Source organism: Corvus cornix, chromosome 2, assembly GCF_000738735.6.
Source record: "Corvus cornix cornix isolate S_Up_H32 chromosome 2, ASM73873v5, whole genome shotgun sequence".
Classification (NCBI taxonomy): domain Eukaryota; kingdom Metazoa; phylum Chordata; class Aves; order Passeriformes; family Corvidae; genus Corvus; species Corvus cornix.
The window spans coordinates 33,394,601-33,412,122 of record NC_046333.1 but is presented as its reverse complement, the minus strand read 5'-3'; the positions used below and the strand labels follow the sequence as shown (position 1 = coordinate 33,412,122).

At 40.4% G+C, this 17,522-nt stretch overlaps 2 protein-coding genes across 5 annotated transcripts in view; one reads left to right on the top strand and one right to left on the bottom strand.

Annotated features, from left to right (window-relative positions):
* Positions 1-17,327, bottom strand: part of LZTFL1 (leucine zipper transcription factor like 1) — a 20,361-nt gene extending 3,034 nt beyond the window's left edge. The window contains exons 1-10 of one of the 4 annotated variants that reach the window (XR_005601402.1): positions 11,577-11,654; positions 9,181-9,305; positions 8,532-8,726; positions 7,953-8,013; positions 7,054-7,122; positions 5,609-5,674; positions 5,397-5,474; positions 2,895-3,068; positions 2,301-2,404; positions 1,660-1,734 (exon numbers count right to left, since the gene is read on the bottom strand). Coding sequence is in view for 3 of the 4 variants with exons in the window: in XM_010398768.3 (XP_010397070.1) it covers positions 1,716-1,734; positions 2,301-2,404; positions 2,895-3,068; positions 5,397-5,474; positions 5,609-5,674; positions 7,054-7,122; positions 7,953-8,013; positions 8,532-8,726; positions 9,181-9,305; positions 11,577-11,579 (894 nt within the window). In the remaining variant the exon portion in view is untranslated. Of the gene's footprint in view, positions 1-770; positions 1,735-2,300; positions 2,405-2,894; positions 3,069-5,396; positions 5,475-5,608; positions 5,675-7,053; positions 7,123-7,952; positions 8,014-8,531; positions 8,727-9,180; positions 9,306-11,576; positions 11,655-17,240 lie in introns of those variants that run through there. The other 3 variants (XM_010398765.4, XM_010398768.3, XM_039548540.1) reach the window with 3 other exon arrangements.
* AVL9 (AVL9 cell migration associated) overlaps positions 11,578-17,522 on the top strand; it is a 47,462-nt gene continuing 41,517 nt past the window's right edge. Inside the window, exons 1-2 of the mRNA XM_010398749.4 lie at positions 11,578-11,765; positions 17,198-17,522. Of these exons, the coding sequence (XP_010397051.2) occupies positions 11,578-11,765; positions 17,198-17,522 (513 nt within the window). The remainder of the gene's footprint in view (positions 11,766-17,197) is intronic.

The following is a 17,522-nucleotide window of genomic DNA, read 5'->3' as shown; positions in this document are numbered from 1 at the left end:
GAAAAGAAGACCAGCAGAAGTCACTGAGAATCTCTATCTCTCTTCACCCTTTACCTGCCATTTCAGAAATAGTAACTGATCTCATTAAAATGAGTGTTATTACAAAGAAAAAACCCGCAACATTCATCCAGACAAGTATTCCTGCTGCTCTGAGCAAAACCAGCCAAAAAGCTCTTTGGTACATTCCTACTAAGAGCTTAAAATTTTAGTGACTGTACATGGGGCAAAAGAATACCCTTCATTATCTTAACTGCCACTGCATGAGGAGAATGCCACGCCATAACACACTACTATTGTGCTACAGCAATAATATCCTGCCACAGGCACAGGGCTCTATCCCAAACCAACCTCACTAAACCAGTGGGAGGCAAAAGATAGGAGAGCTTACAGAAAACATGAGAAGTTAAAAGAAAACAGGAGAACTTAGACTGTAAGTGTATGGCAGATTTGAGTTAAGCAATTTTAACAGCTTTGCTTGTTAAAGAAATAATGAGGAAAAAAGACCTGTTTCAGTTCAAGCAGCTCCTGAGAAAAACACTGTTAAATGTCAGTTTCTGTAACATAAACACCTCAGTCTCTCCTCAGCCCTGTCACTGGCACGCTCTTTTACAGCTGTTTGATGTGAGCTTTGATGTGGCTTTGAGCACGAATCTGTAATTTAAATGTTCTCATTTCTAGCAAGATTCTTTACTGGTCGGCCACCATTCCCACAGATATTAAAAAAACAGCTATACAAAACATTCCTATTAAAAAATCCAGCTCCTTAAAGATTAAACGTTTGAAAACATAGTATTTTATTTGGAGTAAAATACAAGATACACATGAACAGGGACAGATGAACAAGTAGAATGCACTATCAGGTGACTGACAAACAAACGCAAGGCAGAGAATGACAAGTAAAAGACTCAAGAGAAGTAAGCTGTTTTCTGGTGAGGTTACATTAAGAAAGGAGATGAAAACATTTAAAATAACTTATTTCCCAAAAAAGTTGCTTCATTAACTTTCCTATGCGTATTTAGATTATCATCTCAGTATTAAGAATACTGGCAAAATCAGAATCTGTCTTCTGATGTTCAAATTTGCTTTAAATGAATTCAAGTGAAAAAGCACAACTTTATTTGAAAGGGTCCAGCACTTTGGCTATAAAGCATATTTATCTCACTGTCTAATGAACACCCTCTAGAAAAGTGCTACTGACTACACTTGCTGAGCTATGACATGCCCAATGTGAAGTAACATTATAGAATCAAAGTGTTTCTTTTTGTTCCTCCTACTCTTTACTTTTGCTGATGCAATTTTTACATACAATGCTACTTCTTAACTATATTAACTACACAAAAGTAACAACTGGAGTTTCCACCTTGAAGACATCAAAAACTCTAATACATGTATTTTTGGTCTTTTTTTTCCCTTTTCTTAACAAAAATAAACTCCTTTGTTTGTAGGGAATGTTCTCAGTTCTTCAACAAGGTCCTGTTTGCTATTTCTCAATGAATGTCAATGGCTAACCATTAAAAATGGGACTGCAGAAACTAATATCTATAAATTTTAGGTTTACAAGGAAGTAGAGTCTCAGTGTGAAATTAATATTAATAGTTATTTTGAACACTAGAAGCAAAGAATACATAATTCAAAACAAAAATTACTGAAAAATAATACCAGTCTACATTTTCTTTCCATGACAACTTCTGATAGATCAGATGCTTTTTGGTATTTCAGTCCTCTGACTCATATCTGAGGATTAAAAAAGAATAAATAGAAAAATCATTAAAACAGACTTGAAAACACCCCAAAGACATTTTATCTCTAAAGAAAATATGAAACCCAAGCAATAAATTACACCCAAGACTGATACATTTCTGTCAAGGTTTACTGTATGACTTAAGCTACAGACACATGCATTTACTTTTTAGACTATTTTCTCCTTTTAAAACTGGCCAGTTTACCCAACAGGAAAATGAAGGAATGACCTACCCGCAAATCCAAACAATTGCCAAAACATCTGGAACATCTCCCATCTGTATCTCTGTGTGTAGCACCTGAGGCCTTATCTGCCACACCCACGAACATCCTCCATCCTCTCCATACTAAAGTCTCTCATTACTTGCTACATGACAGCTGCTGTTGCACACACCAGCCCTAACAACACTGAACATCCATTCAAAGGATGCTTGTCAAAACTCAGGGAATAGCCTATTAGAACTTCTTTTTAAGGAAAATGTATAAACTGTTTTAGAGACAAAATGGGAGCAGAACGTGGATCCAGAACAAGGATCTTGTTGGGACAGACAGGCACTTACTTGGAAAGTCTTCTACGCAGATCCTTTATCTGCTCATTCTTCTTGGTGAGAATCTCTTTCATGTTGCGATAGGCAGCTGTTTGCTGAAATTTCTTCTCCAGTTCCTACACAATAACAACATCAACGTATTATTTACATATTATGAAGACTAGACCAAAATATTAAAAAAAAAAAACCTACTTGCTTTTCCTCCTCAAATTTGGTTGGCAGTACTAGTTTCCATAACTTACTCAAATTTAGATGAAGTCAGCTGGTAGATTCAAATCAGATTACTGGGACAGACATAGAAACACTAACTTCATTTTATAACAAAATCAGGCCAAAAGTCTTCAGAAGACTGAGAATATGCTTTTCATTTAAAAATTTCTATCCAGACAAATGGTCAATTCTTTAATATTCATCTAGTTATGACCATGCAGTTAATTGTGGGCTTGCTATTTTATGTATAATGTGCTTTTCCACTGAAATAACAAAAATATAAGGGCAAAAGTGTGGCCTGGTAAACTCTGCATCCTGTAGCATATGCTTGTTAAATTACTAATCAATTAAAATGTGAGTAAGGAATTCATCTTTACAATACAATAAAATGCTAACCTTTTCAGCTGTGGATAGCTGATCCTGAACCTTCAGTAAGTTATGTTTTGTTGTCACCAAGTCCTCTTCTAAGAATTTTTGGTTTGCAGTAGTGTCATTCAAAGTCTTCTCAAACTGGGATTTCAAAGCTGCCACTTTATTCTCCAGTTCAGTGATATCCTGGTTTGCATTATTCTTCAATAGAAGAAATATTTAAAATATGTAAAATTCAAGGGAAGAAATATTTAAAATTTTAAGTGCAAAATTCCACACAAAGTAGGCACATCTTCATTTTTAATAATTGTGTTCATGTTACTCCTGTAAAACCTAAATGAGAAGTGCTTTAACTAAAAAAAAGTTACAGCAGGGACTGATTTACAACTTAAAAAATTGTTAATAAATGCCTTTTAAAGATGGCTGGAATGTTTTCTCTGCTAAGATGAGATTTCAAGTTCTTGTACTTCACTTCTTTAGGAATTAGTTAGAGCCAGAGGATGAATCATATAACAGAAAGTTATTTACCATACAGAAAATTACCATTTAAGAACTAAACGTCTATGTTACAATATATTTTTGAAACATTTACAAAGCTGTTAGTGTAGTACAGGTAGGAAAGGCTGAAAGTGTTTTGGCTCACACTCTCAGTCAGGTACCAACATTGCACCATTCTCAGATGTCTTACACAAAGAGGCTCCAAGTTGCTTGTGAAGCAACTTTCCTTTTTTCCTTACGAGAAGAAACAACTCAGACCTTTCTGAACATCAGCTCTGGGTCATAAAACACTATAATAATGTAACTGTTCTATGGATTTTCACTTAAATAAAACAAAACAAAAACCAAACACAAAACATTCTAAGGTTTTAAAGCTCAGTTTCAAACTCAAACATGTAATGACTCAGGATGAGGCTGAACCAGCAGCACCTTAAACACAACAAAATCTAAAACCCAAGAAAGCCCTGTTCCTTCTTCTATCTGGAACTTAAGACTTTAGAATAGGAAACCACTTGACAGTAGCACCGCTACAGAATAAAGGCTTATTTTGAATTCTGAGACAAGAGTCCAAGGCTGCAATGTTGAAAAGCACTACATACATTTTGTATGTTTTAGTTGTTATTTTCTAACCATGACAAAAGTTAGTTATGCAAAAATTCTAAATCTTCAAATTAACCTTATCCAACAGAGCAGTTACTCCCAGTTACTGCTGGGAGTTACTCCCAGTTTCAGTTACTTTGATTCACACTTTGTGCGTGGAGCCATCTATTAACTATTAATTTAAAAAAACCCCATCAATTTGATGAGTTGGGACTTAAGAACCAATTGTGGTTTGGCAGTCATTTATTTGTTCAAAGAGTTTGAAATCCACTGCTTTATGAGCAACTGGGAGAAAGCAACAGATTAGAGAGAGCAAATTAGGACAGGAAAGCTGAAGATACTCAGCAGCCCTGACACTGAGGCCAATTCATGTTTAACCAGAAAAGCAGGATGAGATTTAGTTCCAATCTTTTAACACTACAAACAGTATTATCCAGGATTTAATACACCCCTTTAGTATTTTAAACCGTTAATAATTTAAAGTTTAACAAAACAGAGAAAGAAAATATTTGTCATGACTGATTGAGTTCCCTATTAAAAATAGTATTAAATACAATTTTGAAAGTTACTAAGTAAACTTTTAACATATTAAGAAAACCAAGTACATACCATAAACCAGGTAGAAAGCAAAATAAAAAGAAATCAGGATTAAAATATGAAAACCAAAATAGAAATGTTTTATTATCTTGAACCTTACTTCCAAATCTGTAAATACCGCAGGAATTTTAATGTCAGTTACTCAAAATAATGGGATTAAAGTGCTCTAATTTTGTTGAAAGCCTGAATAGAAATGTTTTAAATTTAAGAAACAATTACACATGAACAAACTTTGGAAAATTCTAATTATTGACAAATAAAGGTAGAAACTTAGAAAAATACTGAGGTGACCTGAACAGATTTATTTGTGTCAACTCACCATGTTGGAATCCTCATTTACAAAACAGATTAAGAACCTCAAGTAATAAAAATAAATGGTGAAACATTTTTAACAGCATGCTGATATAGGGAGAACTACAAAAAAATCAAACAAGCAGCACGTCTGGCTTGTTCATGTGAACATCAAGTGACAAATGTGTGAAAGAATTAGTGTTTAATTGTTGCCCTAAAAATCAGGTTAGGTATCATTCTTTCATTAGTAAGGATGAAGAAACAAACAGACATAGATTTGTGTCTGTTAATACAACTCTCAGCCCTGAGAATATGAATTCTGGAATACTTCCTGATTGTTCCTGAATACATGTCAAAACATCAACTAATGTTATGGATTACCTGCTGACTGACAGACCAGCAGGAACAGACAATGTCAGCAGGAACAACACTGACTCAAACTCTTGCATTTGCCAGAAAAGAAACACACCATACAGACCAACATTTTGGATGTATTGGCAACAGTTTCCCCCTCTGGGAGCAGAAGGATATAATTATATTTACCTTCTGATCTCCCTGGATCATCTGTAAATCCCTCAGTGACTTCTCCAGCTTGGACTTCTCATCTAGGGCAGCTGTAGCCTGCAATATATTGAAAATTTAAAACCTCAGAAATATTTTAACTTAGAACATAAGAATAATAACCATGGGATTCTTATTTGGGTATTTTTAAATACGTAAGCAGCATTAAGCATCCAAGCTTACAGGGAATTTACCTGTGTTTCTATGGTCCTGAGTCTGGTCTTCAATTTTTCATTTTCTTCCTGGAGATAAGCAACTGTCTTTGGGTTAAAGAACAAGAAAATGTTTGTGAACACTCTTGTGCCATTTTGGATTTTCCAAATACTTCAGGGAAGAAAATACACTTCATAACTTAGGAAAGCAAAAGAGATCCTAAAGGCTTATAAAATTGGCCTCCATAAGAAATCAATAATTCATTCAATTTTCATGATTTTTTGCCCCAGCGAGAAAGCAATTTAAGTTTCCAATTCTACTGTAACATAGAGGACCATTCACTTAGACACATACTTTACCACACTGAGACTGTTGAGATCAGCATCTTGTTAGTATCAAGATTAATTATTAAAAATTGCATGTTCAGAGATGCAAATCTCATTGCTGCTCATCATTCATATTTTCAATCATCAGGCAAGTAAGAATTTATCCACAGTTCTTTTTCAATAGAGACAAATACCAGGTTACTGCATATCCTGTTCTATGTAACAGGAAATAATCATGTTTTATCAGTCAGAGTAAAATCACCATATGAACTCTGAATGATTTTGGGAATAAAAAAAAAGACAACAGATGTACATATTCAACAAAACCTGTTATGATTTTGAAATTATTTTTGAAAGAGAATTACATTAATCTATAAGCAAAATACAAGTCTGAATTCTTGAATGCTTTAATTATCATAGTGAGTAACAACAATTTGATTCAGACATTGTACTCAACACATCATTTTGGGAACACAGGACAGAAGACAGAAAATAGATTATCTAATTATCTTGATTGCCCAAAACTTAAAAGGGTATTGTAAGAAGTGTGGCATTTTAGAAAAGTTCAGTTGAATGAAATGAGTACAATACCTAATAAAAGCTATTGATAATGTTAAGTACTAGAAAGTGTTTTGTAATTCTGAAAATGTTTAGCGAGTGAGAAATCAGATGTTTTCAAAACCAGTAAATTCCAAATTCTTTGAGTGCCTGTTTCTTCAGAAGGAATTTAACCAACTTATAACACAAAAAACTGGATGTAATAAGATTGACTTCAAGTGATACAGAAAATGTTCAATAACCTAATCATTTCAGCCAGCTACATATTTTAATTTACTTCTTTGTTGAAGCACCAGCTAGCTGCATGGAACTAGTTTACTATTTCACTCGATTAAATGGAAAAATAAATTACTACAGAGACCAAAATGTCTTTGCAAAAGAAGGGTTAATACTGCGATAGATGTTAGAGACCATAACTGCAGTAAATTTCTGATGCTTTGCAATATTTATTAATTTACTAGCATTTTACATTCTGGGGTATATTACCATGATGTCTGTATAGTGACAGACACATTATACAAATATTACTGTAAAGCTATTCAGGTCATTTGCATAAGCAGAATGATCATTGACCACAACTGCATGAACAGCCAAGTTCTTACCTTGTTTAGCAGCTCTGACCCACCTTCATTTAATGGAGCCAGTTTTGGTTTAATGGGATCTGCAGTGGACTAAAGAAATAATAAAGGTGAAAAAATTAAATTATACAGATTTCTAGGAGGAAGAAATGTACTCCTTTAGTCTGTCAGTCAATAGACAGTTGACAGTCAATTCAGCTTTCTTTTGTAAAGCAAATGAACAACCTTTTATTTCAAGTTCATTTTTTACTGTTTCCTTGGCTCCTAAGTTATGGACTTCACTTTGAGCTTATGTTAAACAAAGATACTGCATTAGAGACGTAAAAGTATTGCAGACATGGTTCTACAGAAGACTAACAATCCTGCAGCAACCAAAAGACAAAGGAGTAAGGAGAAGATATTTGAGTGGTTGTATTTACAAAGCTCCAAATAATTTTCTCATTTAAAGTATTAAAAATAATATATATTAACTAAATACACCTTTACACTCCAAACCAAGTAAGGTGCAAACATATTCATGCAAGACAAGCTAGAGTGATATCTGTACTGTGCAATCTTCTCAGCTCTTGGGTTCATGTTGGGGTAAGTGAACATCCCAGTCCTACCCCAGGTGCCAGGGGAAGAGAACCCAGGAGCAGATGCTTCAGCACATCCCTGGTCTGGCTGACCTTGGGATGAGGTGTGTGAGGCATGCTCCAGAAATGCAGAACCTGCACTCTGGAAACAGCCAAGGCAATTCAGAGTGAGCCTTGGTGCTGAAATGCAAAATGCGAATTTTAGACAGTTTCAAAGACTGTTTTGAAAAAAAAAAGGATGGGGTTTTGGTTTTCTCTTACACACAAAGAGTGAATACTAAGCATTTTTAACATCTGTCATGACTCCACATGACATTTGATTATGATTTGATTAAAATAAAATTCTACCTTTTTGTTTGAAGATGTATATTCTGATTTTTCAAACTCAGCAACCTGGTCCAATAATTCTCTTGGAAAAAAAAAAAAAAGACACATTTATTTACCAAAGAAATATAAAAGAAGGCATTTATTTACTAAGACCTATGCTATGAAACACATTTCACCAAGCTGGTGCTATGCCTTTTACTGCATGTAAAATTCTTGTTAGAAGTACAGGGTGAAGTCCTACACAAATACCATAAATGCAACAGATCATGTCATGCAACGGTATGATACATGCATTAGAATAGACTTAGCATCCTTAACTGAAATATAATCCAACCAGACAACAAAAGCTTTTTAATTGAGTTCAATCACCTGCTCTTAACTGATTAATTCAAGAAAGAATATTACCAATAAAACATCTTGCTGCCAAGTTTGAAATCATTTTGTATCTTGCTATTTTATAGATGGAAGCATTGAAGCTAACCTATCACTGATAAAATAGTAAAAGAATAAGTTTCTATTGGTTATGGTTAGGAAAAGAATGCAAATAGTCAACACTTCAAAGTTTTCCTATTGTTGCAAGTATAGTCCAATAGATGTTACCGATTCTCCAAGTCAGAGACATCTGTCTGTAACTTGAGGTACCATTTCTCAGCCTGGGAAAAGAGCTGCTGCAGAAGTAAAACGTTGGTGTAAGTTGTGTTTATGAGCTCTGACTCCACTTCACTGTGTACGACACTCTGCAGTCCATCCAGCATGTCTATCACCTCGTCAACTGTGAAGGTCTCTTCAACAAGTCTAAACAGAGCGGTCAAAATGAGTCAGGTACGATAAAGGTTACAATTCTGCGTTGTTATGAGATCCTATTACAAAGGTACCACTCATATGATGCAGTATCTTTTAAAAACCTCCACTGTCAGTAGTTATTAGATGACCACAGCACTACTAATTGGTTATTGTATTTGAATTTTCTCTTTAAATAATTAAAATCACAAATATTAATTCAGCTACAGCCTTGCATCCAGTTTAGACATCAGAAGCAAGATATAAAGCAATGTCATACTGTCAATATCTACGTTAATTCCTAAGAATTTGAACAACTTGGGTTTAAAAGCATTTCACTTGTAACTTCCGGAAAATACAAGAACATACAAACCTAAATGGAGAAAAGTCACCCCATAAAGTATTCAAACCTGCCACTGCTGCTAGCGTATTTTGCTTTATTCTTGCTCATAACCACCCCACACAGTACCTGCTGTCCTTGAGGTCCTGAAAACAAGAGTCCACTGTTTTGAGACACATGCTGCGCTTGAAACGGGCAAAGCGCATGTAGCTGACCACTTCGTTCTGGTGGTGCTCATTAACGCCCAGCTCTGCCTGCGGAGGAGGACACAAGCACAAAAACAAATTTAAGTAAAAAGGAGCATAACTACTGTGAATACTTGCCTTCTGACTAGTTTCTGTGATTGTTTTCACAGGGTTAGCATGCTAACTAGCAGGGTAAAAAACAACCATATTTTCATAGGTCTAATCCCTACACACCTCTCATAAGTGGGTGAGAAAGTTCCAGAACCTGGAAGCAAGGGCTCAAGTAGCCTCAAAAAAGTCATACAAAATCAGAGACAGAGGCAATCAGAGGATCAGAACCAGAAGGACTGTACAGGAGAGGAAGCTCTTGGACGTGTCCTGGTATTACATTACACATGCATAATGTAGCTGAATCATGTATCTTTCATATATGTACTAACAAAAAACCCAGACGAAAGTATGTTATGCTTGTTACTTTTTATGTAAACTCTTGAGACTTCTCACAGAATCATAGAATCACAGAATGTTTGTGTTGGAAGAGACCTTAAAGATTATCTAGTTCCAACCCCCCGCCATGGGTGGGGACACCTCCTATTAGACCGGGTTGTTCAGAGCCCCATCCAACCCGGCTTTGAACACTGCCAGGGATGGGGCATTCACAATTTCCCTAGGCAACGCATTCCAGTGCCTCATCAGCCTCACAATAAAGAACTTTTTCTGTATATCTAAACCTACTCTCTTTCAATTAGTGCCTGTTGGGGTCCCTCCCCTGCCGTGTAGCCCTGGGAGAGGGGCCCTGAGGGCACAGACACGGGGTTTCCCTGCCCCTGCTCAGCCTCGTTCCCATTGGTTGGTTTGTGTTCCCTGCGCGGGCAGAAGGACCCTTGGTCCCGTGACTGGAACAGTTCCTCGGCAGAGCCCCGGCCATGCGGCTGGAGGAATAAACATCTCTCTGAAACAGCTATCAAGAATCTGTCTGTCCATATATATTTCCTTTCCACGGGACTCCTGGTTTGATATATGCGTGTTGCAGGATCCCCACTGCAACAAGTGCCCATTACTCCTTGTCCTATCACTGCAGTTCCTGCTGAAGAGTCCCTCTCTGGCTTCCTTGTAGGTCTCCTCCAGAATACTGGAAGTTTGCTGTGAGGTCTCCACACAACCTTCTCTTCTCCAGGCTAAATAACCCCAACTTGTCTGTCTTTGTAGGGGGGGTGCTCCAGTCCTCTTGTCAGCTTTATGGCCCTCCTGTGGACTTGCTCCAACACTTCCATGTCCTTCTTATGTTGGGAACACCAGAACTGTATGCATCACTCCAAATATGATCTCATGAGAGCAGAGGGGGGAATCACTTCCCTCGACCTGCTGGCCATGCTGTTTTTGATGAAGAAGGAGATCTTAATCTTAAGTGATAATGTGAATTTGTTTCTCAACAGCCTATTGCCCAGAAACAAATATTGCCAGGGCAAATGAAGAAGGAAGTAGTTTTAGATCTGGCTAAGTAGCCCTTTTATGTGTGCCTCTATTTCAAATGAACTATTGGCATGGGCACTCACATCAGAATAACCACTGCTCATGCAGGCAGCACGGGTGACAAGGAGGCACGACAGGGCATGAGTGGGAGTTTATCACCACAGTCCCTGGAGAGCTGATGCAAAGGCAGGTCCATCTCATTTACTCCGATGTATTTTGTTAGGATGGCTGATGTTGGGAAGGGACAGCAATGTAGTAACTCAGACAAAACAGTTCATCTGATCACCTTGTCCTTAGTAAACAACCCGTGCAGGGAAGCTTCAGTGACAATGCAATCCTGGGATACCTGGATGAACAATCAATACTCTGGAAACTAAATGCAGCCGAGGAAGCAGCACCAGCAGTAAATAAAACCAGCTCTCACAGTGTGGCTGCAAGCCCAATGTTACCCACAAAGTCCCACTTATTGCAGATGAGGATCATATGGAAAGCTAAATTAATGTTCTCTTTGCTGTTGCTGGAGGGTTTTTTTAGTTGAAAAGCTTCTATTCATTACAGACAGACAGGAAATTAAACTAGTAAATAAACACACAAGCACTCGTGACCTCCGAGTCAGCCACGCTGATACGCAGATAAACCACCGGGCCACCGGATCCCGCAAAAATCCCAAACCCTGGGAGTCTCCGCAGGGATGGCAGGGTGCCCAGGTGGGCAGGTGGCAGCCGCAGCTGCCCCGAGCGGCTCCCGCATGACGACAGGCCGCACCCCTGCCCCGCTTGCGGGCCGGCCGCCCGACGCGGAGCGCTCCGTGCCGGGATCCCGGGATGAAGGAGGAATGCCGGGCGGCGGCCCCCTCCCGCTACTCACCATGGCGGCCGCTCCGCCGGCGCTCGGATGGCTGCGGGCCCAGCGTTGCCATGGAGACCGAAGCCTCGCGAGCGCCCTCGCCGCGCTCCGATTGGCGGCGGCGCGCCCACGTGACCCGCGCGCCGTGGAAGCGGATAAAGGCGCTGTTTTCTTTATTTTACTTTACCTTTGGATTTCGTACGTGCTCAGGTGCAGTTTGGAAAACTCTACTGTGCAGCAATGAGCTGCTGAAGGGGTAGGGGCAGTTCGGCGCGATGGGCAATATCCCGCGTTTATTTACATCACCTAAGATTTTTTTCCAAAGGCTTTTTCACTAAACACGGATTTTTGCAAAGCATTAGCATGTCAGCAGGACAACACAGACTCATAGAACGGTTTGGGTTGACAGGGACCTTAAAGGTCATCTAGTTCCACTAGACCAGGTTACTCAAAGCCCCATCCAACCTGGCTTTGAGCACTCCCAGGAACTGGGCGTCCACAACTTCTCTGGACAACCTGTTCCAGTGCCTCATCACCCTCACGGTGAAGAATATTTTCCTAATAACTAATCTAAACCTACTCTCAGTTTGAACTCGTTCTCCCTTGTCCTGTCACTACGAGCACTTGTAGGCTCCCTTCAGGTACTGGAAGGCCATAATTAGGGCACCTTAAAGCCTTCTCCAGGCTGAATAATCCCAATTATCTCAGCCTTTCCTCATTGGAGAGGTGCTCCATCTCCCTAATCATCTTGGTGGCCCTCCTCTGAACTCACCCCAACAGGTCCATGTCTTTCCCATGCTGGAGACTGCAGAGCTGGATGCAGTACTCCAGGTGGGGTAACTGTCACCAGAGTCTTTCACCTGGATCAGCCAAAAAGTTTATAAAATGTGGAAAAATAACTTTGCATCCATCACCTGAGTGTATGGAAGAAGTCTAACCATTTGTAGCTGGCCCAGTTGTCTTGTACCCTGATTGCACCTAAGGAGAGGATGAAAGTAATATTGACAGAGCTTGGGATTTTCCAGTGTAAGCAAAAGGCACACTGAAATTATGGATTTTGTTCATTAATTGTCCTCAAGGCCTGCAGAAGGAGACCAGATCTGTCACAGCAGAGGTGCAATATTAGTGAGCCACAGACAGAGGAAATGCCGATCATTGAATCTGTCCCATTATGAACAGGAAGAAGGGATGTAATGGCCTTCTCCCATGACACCAGTGGACACTTCAAAAGCTGGTGTCACCTTCCATACCTAGACAAGCAGTGAAAGCAGAGCACTGGAATGACACAGCAAAATGACTAACAGGCCAGGAAGCAGCAAGCTGGGAAAAGGCCATTTGGAACACACACAGGCAGGAGGGCTGCTGCACTTGGGCAGCTGTTTCCATCCAGGCACTTTCCGGAGCTGAGTAGCCCCAAGGGAAAACTGCCCTTCTTCCACAGTTTGAGAGGGAAAAATGGGATCCATTGCAATTTGCATTCCTCAACATTGTATTTGTCTTACTGACTACAGCCTGCAGTGCATTTTCATTAACTACTGGCCCTAAAAGCAGCAGTGACCAATTTAGGATTAACGGGCGATTTTGAGTAAGCAGCTGTATTAGTGGCAAATCTAACCTAATTTCTATTTACTTTAGACACAATCAGGAACAAGTGACAAAAATTCCATCAAAATCATCTGGATCAACTCTTGAGACAGATAAAGCCTGACTCCTTCCAAATCTGTTTCAGTAAACACAAGTCACATGTGCAGTCTACATTCAGCACAGGAGACTCAAGACATGTTTACAGGAGGCCCTGGAGCATGCCCTCAGGGAAGGGCATCCAGGTCTGTCCTCAGAACTGAAATCCATGTGGCAATCAAGGGAGTGCAGAAAGACAGACCATATGCACGGAAGGTTGTTCCTGAGCATAAGCAGCTCTACAGTAGTTGAAACTGGCCTAAAAGACCTGGCAAGAGCTATGCTATGCCTTGTTAGCTTGCACCTCTCTGTCCTCTGCTCCACCACACGGTACATGCTGGCAGCATCACTTCTTCAGATTCCTCAGCAAGGTGTGCAGAAAAAGGTGTTACCAACACACAGCAGGAAACACAAGTATTGCCATGAGCAATGTTGACTGACAATTTTTATGGGGATTTTGTACAGCCCATCTAAGGTACTCATGGCATCAGAAAAAGTGCTGGCATTTCGTTGGACCAAAACATGTTCAACCATGGGTTTCTCTCATTCCTTTTCTTCCACAGTTCCTAGTTATGGAGCTTGGAATGATTGTGCATAAATGGAATTATTGAGTGTTCAGCACCTGGAAGTGCTTTCCTTGGCTGCTTCTGTACACTTGTTAGTGAAGGGACCCCAGTGAAATGAAGCACAAAAGAACAGAAGTGCATGTATTCAAGTACCAGCCACAAAGAGAGCAATCCCTGAATGGCCATGGTGTAACAAGAGAGAATAGCACAAAACACTGAACAGATGAACCTCCCTTTCACTGATGCCTTTGCCCCTACACTTCTGCCAATGCAGGGGCCAAGGGCAAATGAGATGCTGGGAAAAGATGAAGCCAACAACAGGTGCCAAAGAGCTGTCACACAGAATCAGACTAAAAAGCATTTTGTTTCCTTTCTGACTGTGGCAATAACCAGGAGTAAGAAAAGAACAGAATGAGATACATATGTATCCTGTACAATTTGAGCCTTCACTACCATTTATCCTCCCCACTGAGTGGACCGGCAACTTTCTGAATTGCCAGTCAAACCCAAACTGCAGTGGCTGATCATCATTCTGGAATATGTCTGCTTTCAATTTCTCTAGCCCACCTTCAAAGATATTTGTTGTCTGTCTTGACAACCACTGTGGGAATGTACCATATGCTCATTATTTCTTTTTGTTTAAGCCTTCAATCCGTTCCTGTCAGTGTTGTCTGGCTTTAGCTGTCTCCTGTACTTAGTGCTATGTCAGTCTTGAAAAGGAGAAAAGGAGATAAGAGACCGTCCATGTCACATCTGCAGTGTGCATTAGGTTGTGATAAGGATTTTTGTGCTTGCTGTTGCCAACCTCCAGAGCTTCCACAAAGGACACCAGGGCAAAAATGGTGTTCTGAGGAAAACAGCACAGAATTACAAACAAAATTATCACCTTTCATGGGTAATATTTGGAGGGGGGAGCATTGGGATCAGGGGCCTCAAAGAGCAGTGTCTACTTCACAAATAATTAACAGCTGCACCTGGGTCCTCAAGCTTCTTCTGCTCCCCTCACAACCCACTGAAACAGATCGCTGCTTTACCACTCACAATCAATATTTTCTAAGGAAACAATTCTGATCAGTTATCTTCTTCAAACATTTCTCATCTGACCTGAAGAAGCAGGAGTCAGAGGTCTGCAAATCCTTCCAGCCAAAGTGAGCAGGGACCCCGGGGCAGTGGAAGTGTCTACAGTGATGAGGACAAGAGAGTAGTTGTGTGTGGAGAACAGTCAGTATAGTATTTCTGTCATCCAGATCTAAGCCTCTTTAAAGTTACAGGAGAAGATAGATTGCATTTGTGTCTGCAAACCTCCCTAACAATCCAAGCTCCCCTTCTGTGCTTGCATGCTTGAGAGTCCTATCAATCCCATGAGAATGATACCATCATTCCCACAGGATCAAACGGAGTATTTTCCATGGGGAAGCCTGTTTGGAACACTGCCTCCTACATCATGGTGCCCTAATGCAACTAAATGTACAATTCAAATTACATTTGGTCCTGTTGACTGAAAAAAACCCAGATTATTTTAACTTTCCTGGGGAATTACTGCATTCATTTTGGATAAGAACTTCAAAGAAAACCTACTGCAAACATGACATGAGATTGCCATCCAGAAGAAATTAGATACAAACTTCAGATCCATGCCAGGGTTGCATTTATGCTTTTCTTCAACAGAAATCAAAGGACATTTATTTTTTATTCACGTGCCTGTCTCCACAAATTCAGAGCACTGTTCTTTAGGAAGCTGGGCTATACCTAACAAATAGAGGGGATGCTATCAATTACCATGGGCACTGCTTAGCTCTGGTGTTACTTCCAGACACAAACTATTGTACTGCCCAAGGAAAGGTTATCCATCTCTAGAAGTCTCACTGCACATAAGCTGAGAACTCTGCATTATCGCTATGACTTGAAGAATGACTAACAAATTACAATTACTATGGTAATGATCGTAGCTGGTGGTTCGTAAGCAAAGTCTCTGAGTAATAGAACTGTAGGGCTGAGTTTTTGTTGCTGTTTGTTAGCTATGCATGGAGAAAGAAAAGTCCCTTAGGAAAATTTTGAGACTTTTCAGAGAGCTGTTTCATAGCAGCTCTCACTTGCCTTTCTTTCTTGTAAATACACGCAGTGTGAACTGTGAAAACAACACAGATGATGTCAACTAGTTCATTTTCCTAGACCAGAATGATGTTGTCAGTTCAACATTTTTATTGCTTTAGCAGGAAAGAGAATTTCAAGCAGATAAAAAAAAATCTAATAATCTATTCAGAGAAGCCATAAGCCACCATTATCCAGTACTATCACTGAGATGCCTCTATAATGCATAATCCATAACAGTAAGAGTGATGCCAGACTGCACTTTCCTGAATGATTTGAGAATGAACCGTAAACACTCACAGGCATCTTTTGGGGGATATCTCATTACTGCAGGAGATAATGGCCAATATTGCATGCATTTTTCTTTTTAGAAATGATACTAAACTGTCAGTTACAGGCTAATACTAATAAGAAACCATTCCTTTGCCAGAAGGATTGCTCCTTGGAGCTTATCCTGTGTTCCCTGCAGTATACTTTTTCTATAACGGCACTTCTGTTGAATCTGAAAAACAGTATGTGATTACATGCTGTATTGTTATAATTTGAGCCCCTGGGTACTGTGTTAGTGATGAGATTTTCTTTAAGCGCTATTCTTTTACAGTTCTTTCAAAAAGATTATCTTCCTCCAATTTCCACAGAGAGTCTTAATTATTAAGAGTACAGCCTCTACCAAATGCTGTTGATTCAAGCAGTCAGACTTGAATCATAACAAAGGTTGAAGAGGGAGCATGGTGTGCGTGCAGTAAGATCCAGTTTTAAAATTTTTTTTCTCTCACACTAAATTTGCCTGTGCTCTTGGACAAGTCTTTGAACTGTCTTCTTTCTAGGGTATGCTAAGACATATTTATAGAATCATAGAATAATTATCAAGGTTGAAAGAGATCTTTAAGATCATCCAGTCCAGGTGTCCATCCAGCACTGCCACTGTAACACCTAAACCACATCACCCACAGCCAGAGGCCTCGTAAACACCCCAGGGATGGTGACTCCACCACCTCCCGGGGGGGCAGCCTACTATTCCAATGCCAGACCACCCTAACAGTGAATTTTTTTTCTAATCTGAATCTCCCCACTCTCATTTTAAGGCCATTTCCTCTTGTCCTCTCACTGCAGGCCCGGTAGAAGAGACCGGCCCCCACCTGGCCACAGCCTCCTTTCAGGTACTTGTAGAGAGCGATGAGGACCCCCTGAGCCTCCTCTTCTTGGAGGTTTAGCCCCTTGAGAAAAGAAGCCTTACCGTGATTTTTTCCTCTGTTTTAACCTTCAGCAACCAACCTGACTAAACTGTACTGAAACAACCCCCAGGCTTCTTTTTGGGCTGCCATTAACCTGTACGACCTGGACTCACCGATCGCGGAGGTCTTTCCCACCCCAGCTTATCCCGAGTTCCCCGACCCGCGCCGGGAGGGGCGGGAGGAAGGCGGTGCTGCGGTGCTGCCCGCCCTCTCCGGGCGGGCGGTGCGGAGCGCAGGCTGCCGGGGCTGCGTCCCCGCCGGACCCCGAGGGGCGGAGCGAGAGCCCGGGCACGGCGGCATCCTCCGCGCGGCCATCGCGGGCTGCTCCATGGAGAAGGCGGGGCCCGGTGCTGCACATCGGGTGGTGGGGCTTCCACCACAAGAAGGGCTGCCAG